This window comes from Cajanus cajan, chromosome 7, assembly GCF_000230855.2.
Source record: "Cajanus cajan strain Asha chromosome 7, NIPB_CcT2T_4, whole genome shotgun sequence".
NCBI lineage: Eukaryota > Viridiplantae > Streptophyta > Magnoliopsida > Fabales > Fabaceae > Cajanus > Cajanus cajan.
The window spans coordinates 43957018-43980176 of NC_138523.1; the positions used below are offsets into that span (position 1 = coordinate 43957018).

At 34.9% G+C, this 23159-nt stretch overlaps 3 protein-coding genes across 4 annotated transcripts; 1 reads left to right on the top strand and 2 right to left on the bottom strand.

Annotated features, from left to right (window-relative positions):
• Positions 1-680: 680 nt before the first annotated feature.
• LOC109787688 (phosphoglycerate mutase-like protein AT74) lies at positions 681-3156 on the bottom strand. The gene is made up of 2 exons (XM_020346240.3): positions 2612-3156; positions 681-1392 (listed from the first exon to the last, which is right to left on the bottom strand). The coding sequence occupies exons 1-2, from the start codon at positions 3048-3050 to the stop codon at positions 956-958; spliced, it is 876 nt and encodes a 291-aa protein (XP_020201829.1). The 5' UTR covers positions 3051-3156; the 3' UTR covers positions 681-955.
• Positions 3157-5835: 2679 nt separating this feature from the next.
• On the bottom strand, positions 5836-6839 carry LOC145949560 (uncharacterized). Its single transcript, XM_083059778.1, has one exon. The coding sequence runs from the start codon at positions 6796-6798 to the stop codon at positions 5932-5934; it is 867 nt and encodes a 288-aa protein (XP_082915904.1). The 5' UTR covers positions 6799-6839; the 3' UTR covers positions 5836-5931.
• A 12822-nt stretch (positions 6840-19661) lies between these two features.
• On the top strand, positions 19662-23159 carry RBK2 (ROP binding protein kinases 2). Of its 2 annotated transcripts, XM_020346289.3 has the most exons (9): positions 19662-20034; positions 20156-20268; positions 20351-20701; positions 20801-21052; positions 21261-21418; positions 21706-21785; positions 21865-22000; positions 22091-22240; positions 22738-23159. In XM_020346289.3, exons 1-9 carry the CDS (start codon positions 20006-20008, stop codon positions 22909-22911), a joined length of 1443 nt encoding a protein of 480 aa, XP_020201878.1. In that variant the 5' UTR covers positions 19662-20005; the 3' UTR covers positions 22912-23159. The 2 variants fall into 2 exon arrangements, with proteins under 2 accessions (XP_020201878.1, XP_029128781.1); XM_029272948.2 differs by lacking the exon at positions 20156-20268 and having other exon boundaries at positions 19664-20034.

Sequence of the window (23159 nt, forward strand, 5' to 3'; positions counted from 1 at the left end):
AAAAATCATTTTCTCAGGATCAAGACGAAGAACCATCAACGCCTCCGCGATCAATTCTGAAAGTGCCTTCTGATCTCAATGACAAGTCCAATTCCATTTCTTAATTCCACGTTTCGGGTGCAATAATGTTGGTGTCAATAATTTATTGTATAAAAATAATAAAATTATAACCCTCCTTCATATAATATATCCTCTCAAGCAATTTAAAAACATAATCCCAACAGGAATCCCCGTGTGAATGTTGTGGGTGGCATTAACAATCTCTTTGATCATTGATGATTCCACAATTTTCTTTCTTTCTTTGTTTTGTACATTTAAATATTTCTTTGCCCTCTTCTGCTTTGGTGACTTGATCGTAAAAAACTTAAATTCTTAAATAAATGGATATCTTAGTAACTGCACAAGTCCTATCTCACGTGAGCTCCTCACAAGACAAAGTGATACGGATAGATACAATATTTTTGCATTGGACTCCAATTTAGTCATGTGTGAAGCCTGTGTTTGTTTCTAGACTGTAAAAAATAATCAATGAGAAAGATCCAGAATTTTGGGAACGAATAAAGTTCTCACAGCATAAATCAATCACGCAATCTTTAAAGAATAAAGCTACCTGTTTGAAAACTCCAATTTTGTCGGCATACACAATACTAAACCGTATTTGAAAATGAATAACAACAATGTAATAAAAAAACATCACAATCTTTTGTAAACAGTGATAAAGCAGGCTTTGATATCGAAACGTATAACCCACAAGCAGCATAATACAATTATACAAAGCCCTACAAACAGTATAAAATTGCTCAAAAGGTTATCTATTAGAACTTCCAAAGTGTCAACTCTATTATCTTATCCTTTCCTAATTTTTCTTTCTATTGAAATCTCTTCTCCTATCAGTGAAAAATAAAAATCACCTAGTGTGTTAAAAATGAACCCACAAACCCATATGGGAATCACACTATGCACATACACTTAAAGAATTAGTTTCACCTTGATTCTCCACATGATCATGATCATCATCAGAGTCATCGGGAAGATGATCAAAAAACTCATCAAAGTACCAGGGGCATTGATCATTCCAGTCACCCCTGCAAGCTGTGGCACGCCATTTTTGGTCAGCAATCATCTCAGGAGAGAGACCCCATTGTAGCATTTCTTCCTCTGTGTGATGAACAGCTAGGCTGTATTCTCCACCAGTTCCCAGTTGCATAACGCGGAACTCGCAGTTCCCAAAATTGTTTAGATGCTCAAACTGCTCCACTGTCCACTTGAACCACTTCATGAGGAAAATACGCGATGTGAGGCCGTGAGACACAATTACGAAATTCAGATCATTGGAAGGGTCGTGACGAAGCCTGTTCATGTCTATGTCCCTCCACAGAGATTCAAAGAAACCTGCAAACCAATCACAACCATCAACAAACATAACATCCAGTCAAAAGGCACAGAAAAAGAAACGGGTATGTTATCTAATTAGTCCTCACTCCTCAGCATCGCTTATATTAATTTTCCATTATCATCTATCACATTTCATTCCTCCTACCATTAGATATCTGAACATACTCTAAAAATCCACATAAGGAATTTATAAGTCAAATTAGTTCTTAAAATTTGAGGCTTAAAGAACTAATTTGATTTCATTTCATTCTTCAAATTCAATGAAAAAAAATAGCATATAAATACATCAGAAGTTATTACTAAGATGACTTCCAAACTGTTACTATAAAAAGTTAACAAACTTAATAATTTATGATTATAGACATTAGGATAGATATGATTTTTTTAAAATAATTATTATAAAAATCAACAAATTTAATATTAAAGCTCTCATTGAATTAAATAACTTTCTTAATAAACAATTAGAAAACAAAAAAAAAAAAATTAATAATCATTCGGCACAAAATTTTTTTTTGCAATATCATCCAATAAAAAATTACAATGTTGGACTTTTAATATAATTATTATAAAAGCCAACAAACTTATCTTTAATAATAAATTATAATCATGATTGTATAAAATTACATTATAAATCATACAAATTGTAATTTCTGATCTGCCGACAATTGTACAGTGCCATTAAATCTTTATTTAAGTAGTACTTCTTCCGTTTTTTTTTCATAGTCGTTTTGTCAAAGTTTGTTGTTTTTTTTTCATTGTCATATTACTAAAATCAATGAGTTATTAATTTTTTTCTTTCATTTTTACCCTTGATAATTAATACATGTTTCTTAAAAAATGTGTGTATTTATTTTTAATATCTACCTAATTTTTCTCTAACTACTCATATAAAGTTAATGTGCATTTATAAGAGCAATATGTTCCCAATAAAATACTATAAAAAATAAAAAAAGGAACAACTATTTAATGGAGTAGTTTAACCGTCTAAAAAATGCAAAAAAAAAGAAGGATAAAATAAAAAAATAAGTAATAAATATTTTTGAAAACTAAAATATTAATTATTTCCTTAATTCCTGTGCAAAACCTTAAACGACTATAAAACAAAAACAGAGGGAGTATATTTTAGACTTCTTCATCCATCGACTAAATTTATTTATTTATAATGCAAAATATGAACTTAATTAGCAGCACTAAGGAAAAAGAAGAAAGAGGTTACTTGAAACGCGATCGAAAACGTCGGCGGCGGATTCTCCCTCGGGGAAGCGGTAGAAGAACCTCCCGAACCGCTCTCGTGCTTCCTTGATCACCTTCATCCTCTCTTCCACCTGAAAGTTCCCAAAGTCCTGTTCCCGAATCCGCGACTCTTCCCGAACGCCGATCACTCTCTTCTTCGACAAGCACGCTCCCACCTCGCGGAGCGTCGATCGCGTGCGGGCGTACGGCGACACGTAGAACTGCACCCGCCAATCGGGGGAGCACCCCGCGCCGCCAATCACGCGCCGCAGCTCCTCGCCGGCGCGGCGGGCCTGGGCGGCGCCTTGCGGCGTGAGCTGAATGCTGTGGTCCGGCGTGGTGGTGTAGGCCGCCGTGTCGCGGTTCCCCTGCGACTCGCCGTGGCGCATCAGGATTATTCTCTTTGGAAGCACGCCCACCATGTTCTTTTCTCTCTTCTCTCTCGTGAATGCTTTTTTTTTTTTTTTTTTGGGTGGATTTATTTATAGTGTAGTTTAGGAGATGAAGAGAGTAGGGTACGGTACTCTCTCTTTTTGCAACTGTTTTCAAAATATTATATTTTTTTTATTGGAAAGCCTCCTTTGGTCAACGCCCAGCAGCTGTAAGGCGTAAACGTGTTCAACTAACTCCACCGTCACTCCCAACAACTAGGTGAAATGGAGAATTTGATAAATATTTGACTAAAAATAAATTTTAAACAAAATTAAATTTTTTATTCTTTATTTAAGATAAATGGATAAAAATTAGAAGAATATAATATTATAGTGTTATTTGATTTTAATAGAAAGATAGAAATATTTGATAATGTATTTATTATAAAATTATCAATTTATCTTTCTAATCTGAATTATATCATGTTTAAATACTTATTTTCACTCTTTTCTTCCTATTTCTTATATATTTCAGCTTAACCAAACAAAGTATAAGGGAAGATTTTGTTTACTTTTTTGAACCATAAGAATTATAATAAGAGTTAATCATCTATACATTGTCAATGTAAAATTTTTTACACTGATAATTAATCATATTTTTTTACAATTATTTTTTTATTTTTATTTAATTAAATAAGTAAATGATATGGCACTATTAAAAAATATGATTGGTTGTCAATGTAAAAAAACTTTATACTGACAGTGTATAGATAATTAACTCTTATAATTAATAATGACAATAGAATTCAAATTTAAGTTTTGCATATTATCTCAACTCTCACTATTAGGTCAATCCTAATAGTTTAGAGACGATTCATATTACGTGCAAATGTTTTCATACACAACCAGCTTCATAAACCTTTTTAAAGTGTTTTTGAATATTCTAGTCTTTACAAATATCAAATAGATAAAATTTAATGCTTGTTAAATCGAATTAGGTTTTATACAAGATTTCTAATATGTAATTATATGAATTAGGTTTTACAGCATATTTTTAATATGTAATTGTATATGGCCGTAACAAGTGTTTTAACGTACTCTCAATTAAGGATAGCAACGAAGCAAAGTGGTATGAATTTCAATATTCTCGTCCCATCTTCATTCCTATACATTATATTCATCATTGTCTCCATACTTAATGGGTATGAGATTTGTGTCATATCTCCATATCTGTCGAATATCGAGTATATTCGTATCAGTTAATAAATTAATTAATTTTTTTTTGTAAAAAATACTAAAAAAATGTAAAGGATTTCAATATAGAGGAACAATTATAAAATTGTATTAATTAAGTTTCATTTGACATAAATTTAAAATTTGAAATAAAATAAGAATTACATAAATGTTAAGTAAATTCTAAAAATAAATAAATTAAATTTCTTGAAATTTAAAGCAAGTAAATATATATCCAGCACGTCATCGTACCTGATTTAATAAATTAAACATTATTTATATTTATACTCATTAATGATCAAATAGAATATTTCTCATCAAAATTAGGACGAGCATTACCCATAAGTATAAATTTAATTGTTATCCCTATTGTCAACAGAATTAGAAATGAAAAATTAAAAAGTTACTTATAAAAAGCATAACATCTAATATTGAAATTTGAAATCAACTTTGTTATTGACTCTTTTTATCACAATTATTTAGTCCATACTTTTACTACTATTATTATTTTCTTTCAATATTGTCCTTTATTATTGTTGAAATTACTAGCATTATCATGTTAACAAATAAATATTATCTACATTATAAAGAAGAAATTATTTATGGTATTAAATTTAATAAAAATTGCAAATTAAATTAATTTTAAATTTTTAAAATTTCTAAACTAAAAGCTTTAACGTTCTATTATGATTAGGATGGCAAATGAATCCATACTCGTGAGTAATACCTGAACTCGTCCCGACTTTGACGAGGAATACCCGACTTGACCGGGTACGGATAAAACTCGATATATTAAATCAGATATGGGTACGGGTATATACTTACCCGCCCCGTACCCGTCTTTGTCCTCATCCCCGATTTAATACTCACTCCCAATTTAATTATGTTAAAAAAACTTTAATATTTTATTATGTGTAATTATTTATTATAATGTGAAACATTTATAATTTTTTAATTATTAAGAAATAGAGAAACAACCTAATTATAATTGTAATATAATATAAAAAAATTTAAATGTATTTTTTTTGAAAAAATAAAATAAATATAATTTTTTTACAGGTATAACCGATACTCGATAGGGACGGGGATAGAGATGGAAATTATATATCCGACAAGTACGAATACAGGTACAAGGATGGATTTGAGTCATAGAGATGGGAAAGTATCATGAAACGCATACTTGACTCGCCTTTGCCATCCCTAACTATGCTTAGATTCTTTATGATCTAATCTACTACTTAAATTTAAAAGCATGCTTACAAATTAAAGGATCGATCTCTAAACATTATATCCGCTAATTATTTCATTTCCTCTCCCACCATTTAAATCTTCATGACTCAACTCCTCAATTCATTATCTTTTCCAAAGAAAATGCTAGACCATACAGAACTATATGAACAAATTAAAACTACCACACGAAATTGTGTGATAAATTTTCAAATAATTCTTCATTTTTTTTTCTCAAGTTAATATCTCCTTTAAATTAATAAACCGTTTCACACAATATTTTCGTACTATAGGAAACTGCTTTATTTTAAGCACAAAAGAAAACATCACTGTGTTTATATACACTTCTAATGCAATCATGTTTGTTGTGACAATATAAACATGAAGGGGGCATGATTGAATATACAATCACAAAATTTACACTCACCATATGAAACAAAAGTGGGGCACCATGCGAAACTTGGATTTAAAGTCATGCCATACCAACTCCATACATATTTAGGTATAGGTTGTGATGACTACCATGAACATGATGATGGCATTGAATATGATTCACAAGTTCGTGACATTTCCTAAACAATTCATTGGGAAGCTTCCACTCTTCAAACCTGATATCCTTATTTTGATAATAACTAGTAATCTCTTCGACCAATTCATGATCATCTTCTTTTTCCTCTTCCTCTTCCTCTTCCGTTGGTTCCATCATCAATTCTTCCTCCTCCATTTGTTCTTCTATTTCGTCTACTAGTTCTTGGTCTTCCTCTTCCTCTTCCTCTTTTACATTATCTTCAACACATTGATCTGGAACAAGGAACAATCTCAACCGTCCATCTTGTCGCATAGCATAAAGAATTTTTGGTCTTTCTATTCTCATTTTGCAAAGTTGTAACCTTCCATCTGTTCTTACTGGTACAAGAATGAAACTCGATTGTCCGGTCCCATTCATCGACGAAAGCGGCGGAGGAAAGTTTCCTCTACCTTCTGCCACCCTCATCTTCCTCCAACAATCATCTTCATCCTCATTATTATCATCGATTTCATCATTAATATCAATGCTCTTGAAGTCGAGACTTTTGGTGCAAGATACCCAGTCTTCAAAATCTTTACCAATATCGTTGATAAATTCAATTTGCTTTGGCAATGGAGGAGAACCCAGAACATGGATGGTGGTGGTTGATGCATGGGGGTGAAGCTTGAAGTTGTAGATCGCACTAGTAGTACAGTAGGTGGTGACAAGATTTAACAAGAAAAGGTGGATGTGCTTCTTGAACACATGAAGAAGGAAAGAAAGAGAAAGTGAGAGAATAATAGGAAGATACAAAAAAAAGAAGATCATCATGACATGTATTATTATTACGTAGAAACTCTTGTGTTGAGGAATTGTTTTGTGATTACAGTTCTTGGAAATTAAGTAAGCTTGGGTGATTGGAAGGTGAGAATATTAATAAATAATATTCGCACCCCCAAAGATAGAGGGAACGTTAATTATGAGTGTGGTAATATTAATGGGGGTGAAGAGAGTGTGGAAAGGGTGAAAATTAATTATATGAGTTGTACTTATGGAGCAAATTAAAGTTAGCAATTAGCAAATGGTGCCGAGTTCCACTCAGATGACCTACGATTACTCCCATGATGTCACATTGCTATTTTTCTTCCACATTCTCAAATTGCATTCTCAATCCTCACCCTCACTTTCTCTTTTCTCGCTACTCACTTGGCTAAACACATGGGAAGCTTTTCAGAGTACACGTGCCTGAAATGGTATCATTTTTTGAGGTGCAAACTTTATATACACTTTTTAATTGTGTAGTCAAACTTTTGTTTTGGGGTTAAGGTTGCAAACTAATCAGTAAACTAATTTAACGACACTTATGTTTCTTCATAAGTAAGGATATAGATAGTACTTGAAATAAACTAATTATTTTCTAATGAATATATGAAATTTATCAAAAATAAAATTTATTTATAAATAAGGGCACACGTTATCTAAAACAAGGATATGTATATCAGATTTACCTGAGATAAACCCATTTAACAACTGAAAAACACGTAAAATTATTTTTATAAATTCATAATTGTGTGTTATTTTTCATATGTATCTTTCTAAGCACAAAGAAATGTGACAATGTGATTGGACACTCACTACATGTCCCTGCTAAAATTCAAGAAGGAATTTGAGAGAAAATAATATAATTTTGCACCCAATGCATTCAAATTCTCACTTTAAATCAAATTATTTTATACTTAAATTGTACTTAGAGTCAAAACAAAAAGGAATTTAACAAGTAGATAGTATAAGTAAATATCCTTTCTTACGAAACTTGTTTTCATATACAACAACTTATATTCATTCTTAATTAAACAAGAGTACATTATAATAAAATGAACTTTTAATAATATTTAATATGACTTTTAGTGACAATAAAAATTGCTGCAAAATCTTTTACCAATATTTTTATATTAGTCATTGTATGCAGTGTAGCTAAAATATTTACTGACAATTATTCTACATGCTAGTAAAAATCTTTATAATAGTCGGAAAAAATGTATAAGTTTTTGTGACATTTTTTACTAACATTTAATATTTTTTGCTATTGTCACTAAAAGTTTAAGAAATGATTTATAATACTTTTTAATTACCTTATTTCTAGTCAATGTGAAACTTGTAAGACGAGGGTTTCTCTACTTATATATTCTTTAATTTCTTTATTTTTTTAATTATCTTATTTTTTAATTAATTATTTTATCTATAGTCGATGTGAAATTTGAGTTTTTATCAATACACCCCCTCAAGTTTAGCATTATTAAGTTTAGTAATAATGAATAATCTGATACCAACGTAGAATAATAAGTTATAGGTCTAATTCAATCTTACAAAACAAACTTATAAGGTGAGAGTTATCATCCACTTATATTCTTTAATTATCGTATCTCTTGTTGATGTGAGACTTAATTTTTTTCAATAAATAATTGTCGCCAATAACAAATCTTGGTGTGATGTAAATACACTTTTAGTGATCATCATATATTAGTCATTAATATTTTTATTAAATAATAAAATAAAAATAATTAATTTATTACTATTAAATAATTATCGATAATAATAAATTTTGTTGTAGTAATATGATTGAATTAGAGTGCAAAATGTATTAAAAGTATTAAAGGAATTTAATCAAATACATGAAATACAAAAAGAAAATTGACAATGAATTAAAATATGTTGGATTTAGATTATAACAACAACAATCTTTATATACTCAAAATTAATAAATCATGTCTATGTTAACTTTGTGACATTATTATGCTAATTCCTTACAGAAAATGATATATGATTTCTATATTAATCTTATTCCTTTAGTAACTTAAATAGAGAACCTGCAATGAACAAAATGAATATCACATGATAAAATCACTTAATTCTATTCTTAGCAATCAAATAATTTAACTTTTTAACTCAGCTCTAATCAAAAACCAATTTCTCAATTAATCTTTCAACCTATAATTTCATGGATGATTAAACCATAAAGAGATAAGAATTGCATCAATAAACACATAAATTCATAAACAATATTTATTTATTAAGAGAAATCCATGAGAATGAGTATGTACAACTAACTCCTGTAGACACCCAATTTCGTCCGGGGGCACACAAACAAGGACATGGATCTCTGTCATGAAGGGAAGGAGCTCCCGAAGAGTGCAAGCGACAAGATAGGACATTAGGGGACCCAGAAGCCCAAATCAGTCATTTTCAGTGTCCCGGAACGGGCCGTTCCAAAATCGGAACGAGCCGTTCCCAAGACTGGAGCGAGCCATTCTCGAATTGGAACGGGCCGTTCCAAGGATTTTAAAAGGCCCGTATTTTGTAAACTGGAACGGGTCGTTCCAGTCTCCTAAAAATGGGCTAAACCAGTACCCCAGAACGGACCGTTCTGGTTCCCTGGAACGGGCCGTTCTGGTTTCAGAACGGGCCGTTCCAGGGTCCAAATTAAGGCACAACGGCCATATGCAGAACGGCCGTTCCAATTTTGGAACGGCCGTTCTGGACCCCTTCCCCGAAGTCTATAAATAGACAGTTGGGGCTCATTTTTTCAGATCCCAAAATTTCGTCCAGACTTCCTATAGCACGAAATTTCTCTCTTTTTCTCTCTCTCCCCCTCTCTTTGTATTTCTTAAGATTTTGTGAGGCACTATAGTGTGAAGGGTTGCCAAAAAGCACCCAAATCTCCATTTTTGAAGATCAATAGAGCTCGTTCAAGAGGTATTTCAGCTAATTTTCTTTTCTCTTTTTTTATTTCTTATTTTAATAAATATTATTTATAATAAAAATAATCATGTAGACATTTTAGGGTCAATCGTATAATTTTAATTTCAAGCATGTAAATAATTATTAATAAAAGGGGATCTAATATTTAATTTATTATTTCTTATTACGTTAACTTCATCATAGGGTACCGATTTAGGGCGCTGTAGGGGTGCTTAATACCTTCCCTACACGTAACCGACCCCCGAACCCAATTCTGGTTATCAAGGCCATTATTGGACTATAAAAAACCTTTTCTTTTTCCAATGTTTTGAGTAAAATATTGGTGGCGACTCCATGAACCTATTTTCAAAACCATTAATTAAGGATTAGTCTGGTGTCTGGGCATTCCTTAATTAATGAGAATTTTAAAAAAGGATGTCTAAAACCATAGGTCGCAAGATCGGAAATTTTCGGGTTGCGACAGATGGCGACTCCACTGGGGACGTTTAAAGAGGGTCAGGCCCATTTAATTGATGAAGTTAATAAAATAAAATAAAAAATAATTTAAATATTTTTCTCCTTTATTTTGTTTGTTTTATTTGTTTTTTATATTTATTTGCCTATTTAAATTCAGCACTTGCTTGGGATATAAATTGTACACAAACCTTTGCACACAACAGTTCCTCCTACACCCGGGGGCATGAGGGTAATAAACATAGGGAGTGGTTGACGTACGACCGGCCCAAGTTTGGTCTTAGAGCCTGCGAGCCTTGTCGGAAATCACACTCAAGGTGATAACCGGTTACTCTAGCCTGAAATACTGCGACAGACCTTAGAGTTTGCCAGGTGACGGCGACAGAGATACTGGGTCCCTATAATGGGGGCACCTTGGGGGCCTTAAGACCAGTGAGATTAGAACTGTCCTATACAATGCACTTTTCTTACAGGGACCTCAGACTAAGGATTCAAATGTATTGTTCGCGGGTGTACATCTGTATGAGCATATGTTTGTTGCATACTATTTTCCAAATGAATGAGATTAAGAGGGGCAATAACAAAAAAAAACAAAAAAAAAAATAAAATGAAACAAAAAGAATGCCTTTCCATGTGTTCTGTTTTTTTGCTTTCACATCATAAGTCTTAGAAAGAAACATGATAAAAGTAGGTAGATAAACCCCCCATCATTTCTTTTATGATAATAAACCATTTTTTTAGATATGGAAGCTATAGATAGTAGCATGCATGGACCGTTGAGGAAGGTGAACATTCCAAACTCTGCAATGCCTCGAGTAAATGAGATATGTGCCTCAATACCAAAGGAGGTCAAAACAGAATTTGAAAAGCATTACGGCAGAATCTTCGACTTGTTGAAAATACCTGTGGACCCTGCTTTCATGAGAGCCTTGATACACTTTTGGGAGCCAGAGTTTCGTTGCTTCCGATTCCCACACTTTGATATAGTGCCCACTATAGAAGAGTATGACCTCATGATTAAGTGGCCCAAATCGAGAGGAGTTTTCTTTGTTCAAGAAGGACGTATATCCTCCGACAAGGTGGCTGAATTGATTGGCTTACCCTCTCACCTGTCCGTTCTAGAAGGTAATGGAGTAGTTAAAGGATGGAAGCTTTCCATTTTGGAAGAACATCTTTCTCTTCTGGGTCGCCAAAAGAATTGGATAACTTTCAACAAGACCCTAGCCTTAATTTTGTTTGGGATAATCCTTTTCCCTTTTCATGAGAGGGTAGTAGATCATGCCGCAATCGATGCCTTCCTTGCTTGGGATGCCCACTCCAACAGCTCTGTACCTGCCATCCTCGCTGACACCTTGCTCTCAGTCGACCTCTGCCGTCAAAAATCAGGGAAGCAGATGAGATGCTGCAATCCACTCCTTTACGTGTGGGCGTATACTCATTTCTTTGCCAAGAATCATATGGGGAAATTTCCTGACCCATTAAGAAGTTTCCCTAGGATTCCATCAGCAAGGAAGTACGCCATGGCATGGAAAGCTGAAATGGAAGGATGCACTGAAAATACTTTCACATGGATGTGCCCCTGGTTTAGACCGAGTCTCGTATTGGTACGGTGTGGCCAGTTCTCTAACTTACCTTTGATGGGATTAAGAGGATGTATAGCCTACTCCCCAAAGCTGGTGTTGAGACAACTTGGAAGGACACAGACTCTGCCAAACCAAGAAGACTTCGGCGGCATTTGCTTCTTATATACCTTAGGGCAGCAATCACAGGTCGACGCCATACGAGAGGCCTGGAAGAGGCCACTCTATTTTGGAGATATCGAGCTCGGAAAACCCCAGGTGACCGCCTCAGATGACTACCAAAAATGGAGAAACCAAGGCGAGGCCATGAACATGACAAAGACTGTAGAACAGAACGAACAACATCAAATTGATCCCTTAATCAAAAAGATGGAAGTTCTGGAAGCCCAGATAAGAGCTCTCGAGGAGAAAGATGAGGAATCCAAGATGTACATCGATGGTTTGCAGAGAAAATGTAAGAAAAAGGACATGGAGATTGAGAGGCTAAAGGATGAATGTGCTGATATAAATGTCCAGCCAGTCAAAACTCCAAAAATTCACCCAGGCAGGTCATCTGTGGAAACTTCGTCAAGTATAGTACAACTTAAGGATAAACTCCAAGAAGAGACGCTAGCCAAAGAGCAAGCCCAGAGAGAACTGTTCCAGGCCCAGACTGAAGCTCAATCTTGGTGGGAGATCATGCAAGAACAAGCCGCGACCATCTCTGATTTTCGACAAAAGGAAGAAAAGGGGGTCGAGCTACTCAAGGAGGTCACCCGTCAAAGAGACCAAGCTCTAGAGGCGGTACAGGAGCTGAAAACGATGAATGGATACTATCAGGAGAAGGCCAAAGAAGCACGCTCTGTCTGCGATCACATGAGCATGGCAGTCCATGAACAAGCCGAGGCAATGAAGAGGCACGTTTTGGATGGAGAGGATAGCGTACCTATGCGCCAGCCCAGCTTGAGTTTCTTCAGACTTCTACGTTTTTGCCAAAGCATACTGAAAAGCATTGCATAATGAATGTTCACTAGACAAACAAATCAATGAGAATGATATTTGTTGAATTCCTCGATTGTCTTTGCATCCTAAATTGCATTTCATTTAGAACATACACTTTTCTGGTAAATTTATAAGGAACAATAAATAAATAAAAAAAAGGGAAATCTAATTTGTACATGTTAACTAGATAATCAAATCGCTTATCATCAAATGCAAACCCGAGGCCTCACATCGGGAAGCGCCGCATGAAAAGTCAGCAAATACTCAAGAAAACGAACGGCAAAACGCGCCCAAGCTTACCGTCCGAGTGCCAAGTCCTTTCCCTTACGAAAGCAACAAGGCAGTACCATGGGTTTATGATGTGCAAAGCTTGCCATCGTTAGAATCATCGAATATCACCGGGATTGGAGGAATGACTAGAAGTGGACGTGTTTATACCCCCAAGGACTTAGGAAACAAATCCCCGAAAGGAAAGGGCAAAGAAGAAGGAAGGACAGAGTACGATAAAGAAGATGAATTTCTTCAGTTCATTCGACAAAGTGAATACTCCATCCTTGATCAGCTTAACCATACCCCCGCAAAAATCAGTTTGCTTTCGTTAATCATGAGCTCTGAACCACATTGAAAGGCTCTGCTGAAAGTTTTGAATGAGGCCTATGTGGCACACCACATATCCCAAGACAAGTTTGAAGGGATCGTGAGTCACCTCACGGCTAACGATCATTTAACCTTCACCGATGACGAGATACCCAATGGTCGGCGCAACCACAATAAACCCTTGCATATATCCGTAAAGTGCAAGGATTTTCTCATCGCCAAAGTCTTGGTAGATAACGGGTCTTCGCTGAATGTGTTGCCTAAAGGCACCTTTGACAAGCTAATGGTTGGAGAAGCTCAGATGCGACCAAGTAATATGATCGTTCGAGCTTTCGACGGATCTCGAAGAGAAGTAATGGGAGTGGTTGTCCTACCCATTCAAGTAGGGCCCACAATTTTCAATGTAGAATTCCAAGTAATGGATATTGCACCCGCTTACAGCCTTCTCCTGGGAAGGCCATGGATACACCAAGCGGGGGCAGTACCCTCCACGCTTCATCAGAAGGTCAAGTTCGTAGTGGATAATAAGCTGGTAGTTGTTCAAGCAGAGGAGGATATGATTATCAGCAAACCGTTGACTATTCCATATGTAGATGCGGCCGAAGAAGCATTAGAAACGGCTTTCCAAGCGCTGGAAATCGCTCACGTAGAAAAGAATCCAAACAAGAACCCGGCAGCACTAATCTTATTCAAAAACGGTTATCGATCGGGACAAGGACTTGGAAAGAGTGCTCAAGGAGTTAAAGAATTCCCGAACTACATACACAACTCAGGGCGACGAGGCTTGGGGTACGAGCCAACAACAGAACCCAGGAAGGGAGGGACAACCGCCCCTGCTCTATACGAAATCTTTCGGAGCGTAGGTATCCAAGCAAGCTGTGGGACAATTTTGGTGATTAAGTCAACTAGATCCTTTTGAGGAATGTCTTCTCTCGTATTACCGTGTATGAATCACGAACTTGGGGCATGCCCGGGCTCTCAAGATAGACTAAATGGGCACGTGTAAATTGAAGATTCTACTTTAATGCCATGTATTTCTCTTTTCTCTCTTTTACCTACTCTAAGCCTCATTAACAAACCTTAAATGAACAAGCACATTTGAAGTGAGGACGTCATTAGAAACAATGGCTTTATATACCAAAAAAGAAATAAATAAATAAATAAAAACACATAATGACCAATCAAGCTTGGCATGACTTGCGGATAAAAGTCCAAACGAAATCAGTGCAAGGGGCATCCCCTTTTAATGGAGTAACGAGAAATGATCACAAATGCTGCAAAGACAAAGGCCCGGCAGGAAACCCACTAAGGGGGCTGCGCAAAAGATAGGGCAAGTTCTGTTAGGCAACTCATAAAAAGGGGTAGCCTAAGCAAAAGTAAAGATCAAAAGAAAATGTCCGCTAGGGAACACATCTCAAGTAACCTAGGCAAAAGTTAGGACAAAGCAGCATCCCTAGCTGAAAACCGAAAGGCGGCTCGAGAAGATCATTTAATCAATATGCAATCCCAAGCCACGACTTAACTTTGAAGGGAATAATAAGCTAACGCGGATAATGATTTCCTCACTTTGAAGGTACGTGTTCATCAACCTAAACACTAACCAACCTCGGCCAGCCATTCTTCTAAAAAACCATTAAAAAAAAAAATCCTTTTTAAACAAAGCTTTTACAGAAAGATTTGTAGACATCCCTTTCTCCTCTTCCCTCTTAACCTACATGGCATTAAGATAGAATTGGATAAATACACGGAAAGTGCACAGTGAATACTCACGGGAAAACGGGCAAAACATCTCTTAATAAAGGGTCGAAAAACATCCTTCACAGAAAAATACAACCCACGACAAGAGAAAAAGCGATAAAATGGGGATAAAGAAAGTTTCTCAACGACCAAAGGAACGAAAAGCGATAGGTCATCCTAGTGCATGGGCAGTTTAGATTTCCTGAAAATGAAAAAATGAATATGCATTTAGGACAAAAGTCACATGCATATTGCACGAACATAGGGAAAGGTATTTCTTTTAATAAAAAAAAAAGGGAGAAAAGAGAAATAAATAAAAAAGGAGAAAAAGGGGTTTGTTCCCCCTCTTAATCTTAATTCACAACAAAAATCAGACACGGTCAATCCCTTAAAATGACCGGCCATAGACAAAAAGGCAAGCTTCAAATGTGGAAAAAAGTCGAAGCTAAACAAACTCCTACCAACCATCCCACAATGAAGGCGCCTGGAGAGGCATCACAATACTCAAGCGGCAGGGGCAACATTGGAATCCCTGCCAGCCATCCACTTCTCCTACCCATCCACCTAGGGGCAATCTTTCATTCCACAACCATCCACCAACAATCAAACAATTAATCATCAAAAGGACTCGCCAGGCGCCTGGAGAGGCATCATAATACTCATATGGCAGGGGCAACACTAGAATCCCTGTCATCGAACATCTCCTGCCCATTCACTTAGGGGCAATCTTTCAACTCACAACACCAACAAGAAAACATCAAGTACAAGATCAGTAAGGGTTGCTAGATCCCCAAAACTAGTACAAGATCGGTAAGGGTTGCTAGACCCTAAAACTAGCAGTGGGCCGGCTGAAGCCCCAAATATCAGTCCAGCTTGGAGAGGCTGAGCTACGAAACTACTTCAACAAAAGTGGGTTACCTGACCTTAGAGGAGGCCGGCTGAAGCCTTAAATATCAGTCCAGCTTGGAGAGGCTGAGCTACGAAACTACTTCAACAAAAGTGGGTTACCTGACCTTAGAGGAGGCCGGCTGAAGCCTTAAATATCAGTCCAGCTTGGAGAGGCTGAGCTACGAAACTACTTCAACAACAAAGTGGGTTACCTGACCTTAGAGGAGGCCGGCTGAAGCCTTAGAATATCAGTCCAGCCTGGAGAGGCTGAGCTCATAATATACTCCTTCTTCAACAAGCAACAAATAAAGGAACACATTATCACAAGGGAAACAATGCAGAAGCATCAGAGAGACGAAGAGAAGACCCGGACGAAATGTCTACGTCTTTCCTTGCCTTTGGAAAAGCAACACATTACTATTCCAAAGGACAAGAAAAGAGGGGCAGCTGTAGACACCCAATTTCGTCCGGGGGGCACACAAACAAGGACATGGATCTCTGTCATGAACGGAAGGAGCTCCCGAAGAGTGCAAGCGACAAGATAGGACATTAGGGGACCCAGAAGCCCAAATCAGTCATTTTCAGTGTCCCGGAACGGGCCGTTCCCAAGACTGGAACGGGCCGTTCTCGAATTGGAACGAGCCGTTCCAAGGATTTTAAAAGGCCCGTATTTTGTAAACTGGAACGGGCCGTTCCAACTGGAACGGGTCGTTCCAGTCTCCTAAAAATGGGCTAAACCAGTACCCCAGAACGGGCCGTTCTGGTTTCAGAACGAGCCGTTCCAGGGTCCAAATTAAGGCACAACGGCCATATCCAGAACGGCCGTTCCAATTTTGGAACGGCCCGTTCTGGACCCCTTCCCCGAAGTCTATAAATAGACAGTTGGGGCTCATTTTTTCAGATCCCAAAATTTCGTCCAGACTTCCTATAGCACGAAATTTCTCTCTTTTTCTCTCTCTCCCCCTCTCTTTGTATTTCTTAAGATTTTGTGAGGCACTATAGTGTGAAGGGTTGCCAAAAAGCACCCAAATCTCCATTTTTGAAGATCAATAGAGCTCGTTCAAGAGGTATTTCAGCTAATTTTCTTTTCTCTTTTTTTATTTCTTATTTTAATAAATATTATTTATAATAAAAATAATCATGTAGACATTTTAGGGTCAATCGTATAATTTTAATTTCAAGCATGTAAATAATTATTAATAAAAGGGGATCTAATATTTAATTTATTATTTCTTATTACGTTAACTTCATCATAAGGTACCGATTTAGGGCGCTGTAGGGGTGCTTAATACCTTCCCTACACGTAACCGACCCCCGAACCCTATTCTGGTTATCAAGGCCATTATTGGACTTTAAAAAACCTTTTCTTTTTCCAATGTTTTGAGTAAAATATTAGTGGCGACTCCATGAACCTATTTTCAAAACCATTAATTAAGGATTAGTCTGGTGTCCGGGCATTCCTTAATTAATGAGAATTTTAAAAAAGGATGTCTAAAATCATAGGTCGCAAGATCGGAAATTTTCGGGTTGCGACAACTCCAACAATAATGGAATTTAGCTACTGATTGAGAAAAACAAACAAAATGAAAGAAAAGAAGAACCTAACATAAAATTTCCTACATAAAATTTCCTGAATCCTATATTACCTATCCCAAAGCTTCTAACTCCCTAAGTCTAAAATGATTATATTTGGTAATAGTTACGCATCCGGTGCTCAGTTTTGACTAAAGTGGCATTGAGCGTCACTTTTTTTGTACAAAAAGGTCTCCTTCTAAAAGTTTTGGCACTAAGCCTCAACCTTGACATACGTCAAAATTTTCTTTACTCTTTGACTTTTTGGCACTCACTTTCAACTCAAAAATTTAGCTCCACACCGTTTTTTCACTCAATTTAATTCATTTTTCTTCTCCTAAAAACCTTCAAAGCACACAAAATATATTAGTAAATGTGTAAATCAATATAAACATCATTATAGGACACAATTAAACAACAATTTCACAAATATCACTAAAATTAAAATATACTTAGATTCTTAAAAAAAAATTATATAAATTACATTTATCACTATACAATAACTTATAATATATATTGAATTATACAATTTAATCGTTAAATTATAATTTTTTATTGTATATATTAAATCTACAAAATTTTATAAAATTTACAAATTATTTAATATTTTATTACATAAATTTAAATGAACATATATGTATATATTTAGTATTACAGTTAAAATATATATGATATTCTCATAGTCGTATTTTGACGAGTTAAAATTCTAAAGTTGATTTATTGACATTCGCACATACAAAAAATTAATTATTGTTCAAATTAAACTTGTGAGAATAAGAAGTTGGAAAAAAGATAAATATCAATACTTCTTTAAAGGATGTCAAAATAGGTTTAATCCAGTGGATTGACCCACATAATCTACCCAAATGGGTTAATTGGGTTATATTGGATTTTTCAACCCTCCAACTCACATAACCTAACTTGCAAAGCCCACCAAACCTTTCTTTGATTTTTACTTATTGACTTTGACTTATGAAATTTTATTTTGAGATTCATTTGCTTAGACTTATTTGTAAGTGTGTTGCATGTACTTTTTTTATTATTGTTGAAGAACTAAGTGGTGGTTGTATCTTTAATGTTGCTAATGAACTTATTTTTTCTGGATGAATATATTGAGTATATATTCTATTGAACATTGAATAGTTTGATTAATTACTAGTTTTATAATAACTTTTCTCTTTTATAATTATATTTGATAAAATTTTAAGAAAATTTAAGATAAATAAAATAAAATAGTTTATAATTTTTTAATAGTTGGCATGTCAATTCAAGTCAACTCACAATCTATCATGAATTGGGTTGAAATTTTCAACTGAATAAAAATCCTTGTTAAATTCAACTCATTTTTTTTTAGCATATATGGTGAATTAAGTTAACTATCATTTGATAAATCATAAGCCTTAAACTCTAAACCCTTTATTATTTAATCATCTATATACTTGCAAATTACATTTTAATCAAAATCATAAACTTGAAAATACCTACTAGGTGTGTGATACAAGATCCAATATAAAATAAGATTGAGTGCAGTAACAAAATCAAATCATTTAGTATTCGCATGCTGATAAAAATAGTTTAGTTGATGAAAAAATTGACAATGAATATGTCAATATGTGTTGAAAAAAAAATTCTTTCTTCTTCTCTTTAATTAAGCACAACAATGAGATAGCATAACAAAAATTTTATAAAAACAATAATAAAAAAACACACAATTTTTTTTAACATGATTTAACATCTCATATTTACCTTATTATCTCAAATTTATTTTATATGATTTAACCTATCAAATTTACATTTATGACAAAATCTCATATAGCTCCCTTTTCATTTAGGTGTTGACCTCTCTCTATATTTGAATGATAAATAATTTTTCTTATCATTTCATGATGCTTTTGTTTATTTACTTTGCATTTCAATCTTATATATATCTACATTAGATATAATATTTTAATTCTAAACAACTTTCTAAAAAAAATACATTTTTTTATATTTAAATAATATTTTATAAATTTAAAATAAAAATTTGAATAGTTATCCGACGATATATTAGGTTGATTAAACTATTTTTTAATATAAAAAAATTATAAATTTTTTTAATCTTTTCCTAAAAGGCCGAAATTGAAAGTTAATTTGTAAGGGAGTAGACATATAAGTTAAGATAGTAGAAATCCAAAAGATTGGACAAAAGAAAAACCAACGGTTCGTTCGACCCCAACCTCCGTTCCACATACGTCGTTCAAATGCTTTTCTCTGTCTGTATTGTTCTCGTTTGCCGTTGGTTGAGAGCACATGTCGCTGCAAACCTTTCCCTGTCACAACTTTCTGTAAATCCAATCCCTTTCTCATCACCATTGTCGATCACATTCAATATTCACATCACTTCACTTTATATACAAAACATATAACAACGCCCTCTTACCTCCTACTTGAACTTTCTCTACCATCAACCCGCAACCGCTCTGTTCTCTATCATGAATCACCAACCAAGTTTTTGTTTATGGTATGCATCTTCCTAAATCATGCGCTAACTTGCATGCATTCATGCATGCATGCAATGTACGTGCCTTTTTGTTTGCCATTTCTAACATGTGAAATATATTACATGCCATGCATTGTTGCAGGGATCACAAGAAAAGCCAAGCTAATAAATCGAAAAAGCATTCAAATGCCGAATCGTTTAATCTTAAACACAATAGACGAACGTCTATATTTTCTTCCTCACCTTCCGCACATGGTTCTTCCAATTCCTCACTTTTCATCCCAATTGGGAAGACGTGTCTTGTTCTCTGATCATGTTTTTCGTTTTTTGATCCTAGACTTGAGGCATTTGGAATTGGAGAAAGAAAAAGAAAACGAGGGATCACCAAGGGGAGTCTTAGAAGCATGTATGAAAGAATATGATTCTCATCCTTCACCTGATCATTCCGAAACCACTTGTTCAAGCACCGGGGCACACTCTCACTGGACCAAATTTTTCAGAACTTTGAAGAAAAAATCTTTCAAGCGCCTAGGGTCCCTCTCTCCTCTTACTGTGCCAAGGATACCAAAGTGGAAAAGCAAAAGCAGTAGAGAAAACCAAGTTCTAAGTACGCTCTACGACTTCAAGTCTTCTTTGGTGACTTTCAGCCTCTCTGAACTCACACATGCAACCAACAATTTTAGCAGTGGTCTGAAAATCTCTCATAATTTTATTCCAATACTCATTTTTTACTCTTAAATGGAATCTGTTTGACCAGGTAGATTTTCATTGTTCATTGTACATGTAGAAAATATAATTGGAAGAGGTGGTTTTTCTGAGGTTTACAAGGGGTGTCTCCAAGATGGGCATATAATAGCTGTGAAGAGATTGACTAGAGGGACAACAGATGAAAAAACAGTAGGCTTTCTATCTGAGCTAGGTGTGATTGCTCATGTTGACCATCCTAATACTGCCAAGCTAATTGGATGTTGTGTAGAAGGAGAAATGCAGCTTGTCTTTGAACTATCTCAACTGGGAAGTTTAGGAACTCTTCTTCATGGTTTGTACTTGGTTTGCATTGCAGTCTCCTTTATGTGAAAACTTTTTGTCAACGTATTTGAGTCTGTTTGCATATAATTTTAGAAAAGTTTTAGAATGCTTTTCTATTAAAAATAAAGAGTTTTTTTCACAGAGATGTTCTTAAAAACTTTTTTGTATGAAAACATACTCGTAGTATTTACTGTTTTTTATCTCATGATGTATTCCAGGTTCAGATAAACACAAATTAGATTGGAGTAAAAGGTATAAAATTGCTCTGGGAGTAGCTGATGGTCTTTTCTATCTCCATGAGAATTGCCACAGGCGAATCATTCATAGAGATATTAAGGCAGAGAATATTCTGCTAACGGAGAATTTTGAGCCACAGGTTTTTACCAAGCTTCATGAGAAAAAAACTTATTTGCAGTATTACTTTGATATGAAGAGTTTGAATATTATTCTTATTCTCTGAAAATCTTTGAACTTTTGTCAAGTGATAATACATGAACCGAGTTAATGGTTTGTGCTAAACGTTCTTTTTCAAGACTTGTCAATACATTTTCTACTTGAAAATTAGATCAGCGGCAGACTGTCTCTGAAGACTACACTGTATCCCCTGTTATTTGATGCAATCTTTCTGATTTATACTCCCTTATTATTTGAGTTTTGTTCCAGATTTGTGATTTTGGACTTGCTAAATGGTTACCAGAACAATGGACTCACCATAATGTATCAAAATTTGAAGGCACATTTGGGTATGCAAATAAAATGTTACCAGTGTCATAGTTTAAGTTCTCGTGATTTAATATATTCCCCTAATTACTTGACTGGCAGCTATTTTGCTCCTGAATATTTCATGCATGGCATAGTAGATGAGAAAACTGATGTATATTCATTTGGGGTCCTACTTTTGGAGATCTTAACTGGGCGTCCAGCTGTGAATCATTTGCAGCAGAGTGTTGTGCTATGGGTAAATCATTTTCCTAAATATTGTTTACATATTATCTAAGTGATACTACATGAGAAGCCTTAGTGTTTTTTGTTTTCTTGTGTATCATAGGCAAAACCTTTGCTTGACACTAACAACATCAAAGACCTTGTTGATCCTTCCCTTGGAGATAATTATGACAGAGGACATTTAGGATGTGTAGTTGTAACTGCATCACTGTGTATTGAGCAGTCTCCTATACTACGCCCCCGCATGAGTCAGGCAAGTACACAAAGAGCTACATAGATATGCGCATTGGTTCATTCAAACTGAAATTACACATGACATTACCATCATCTTAATGAAAGGAATTGAAACTATGATGTTTTCACTTTAACTTTGCTTCTTTAATAATACCTAATGCAACGCCACCATTTTAGTTAGGCTAATTGAAAAACTAATAGAATCTGAAAAGTGAAAACATTTATGAGTGAAGCTGACTAAGAAATATCTGTTTTGTTTACCCGTTGTGCTTCTATAGTAGTAAAGATGCTAACAAGAATTAAGAAAGGCTAAAGGAGATAGGAATAATATAAACTAAAACTAATTTATGTATAAGTTAAAAATAAAAGAAATCAATAAGTGAGAACTTCTACAAATTACATTATGTATAAGTTAATTTTAATTTACAAATATTTCATTTTTATCTAAACATATCTAAAGAACCGTGTAATTTCATAGAAGACTTATTCATGTTCATATTTTCTTTGATGGTGCAGGTTGTGACACTGCTAAGAGGTGATGGCCGTGTTCTGGAATGTACAAGAGCAAACCGAAGACCTCTCCAAAGAACTTACTCAGAAGAGTTACTGGACGCACAAGAATACAACTCAACAAAGCATCTAAGAGAACTCAAGCGACATCAGCAAGTTGCATTGGCTCTTGAGCCTTAACAACATCATTGGCTTTTCTTTAGGACTAAAAACATGTACAAAAATGGAGACAATGTATGTGTCACCAAATCCATGAAAACGAATCCATCAGGTTTTAATTGCAAAGAATTACATGCTGCCTGGATTTCCATGCAACAACTTGTATAGTTTGTGTTGACAATGTTACTTGTTATGTACTATTTGTTATGTATGTGCATGTATCATCAACGGTTGATTTGTTATAACAATATAATGGTTGATATAACAAA

Excerpts from the sequence above, each read along its gene's own strand:
- LOC109787688 (XM_020346240.3), bottom strand. The coding sequence starts at position 3,050 with ATGGTGGGCGTGCTTCCAAAGAGAATAATCCTGATGCGCCACGGCGAG. Across the intron at positions 1,393-2,611 it reads CGTTTTCGATCGCGTTTCAA|GTTTCTTTGAATCTCTGTGG; the intron begins GTAACCTCTTTC and ends ATTGGTTTGCAG.
- LOC145949560 (XM_083059778.1), bottom strand. The coding sequence starts at position 6,798 with ATGATGATCTTCTTTTTTTTGTATCTTCCTATTATTCTCTCACTTTCT.
- RBK2 (XM_020346289.3), top strand. The coding sequence starts at position 20,006 with ATGAATCACCAACCAAGTTTTTGTTTATG. Across the intron at positions 20,035-20,155 it reads CAACCAAGTTTTTGTTTATG|GGATCACAAGAAAAGCCAAG; the intron begins GTATGCATCTTC and ends GCATTGTTGCAG. Across the intron at positions 21,419-21,705 it reads CGGAGAATTTTGAGCCACAG|ATTTGTGATTTTGGACTTGC; the intron begins GTTTTTACCAAG and ends GTTTTGTTCCAG.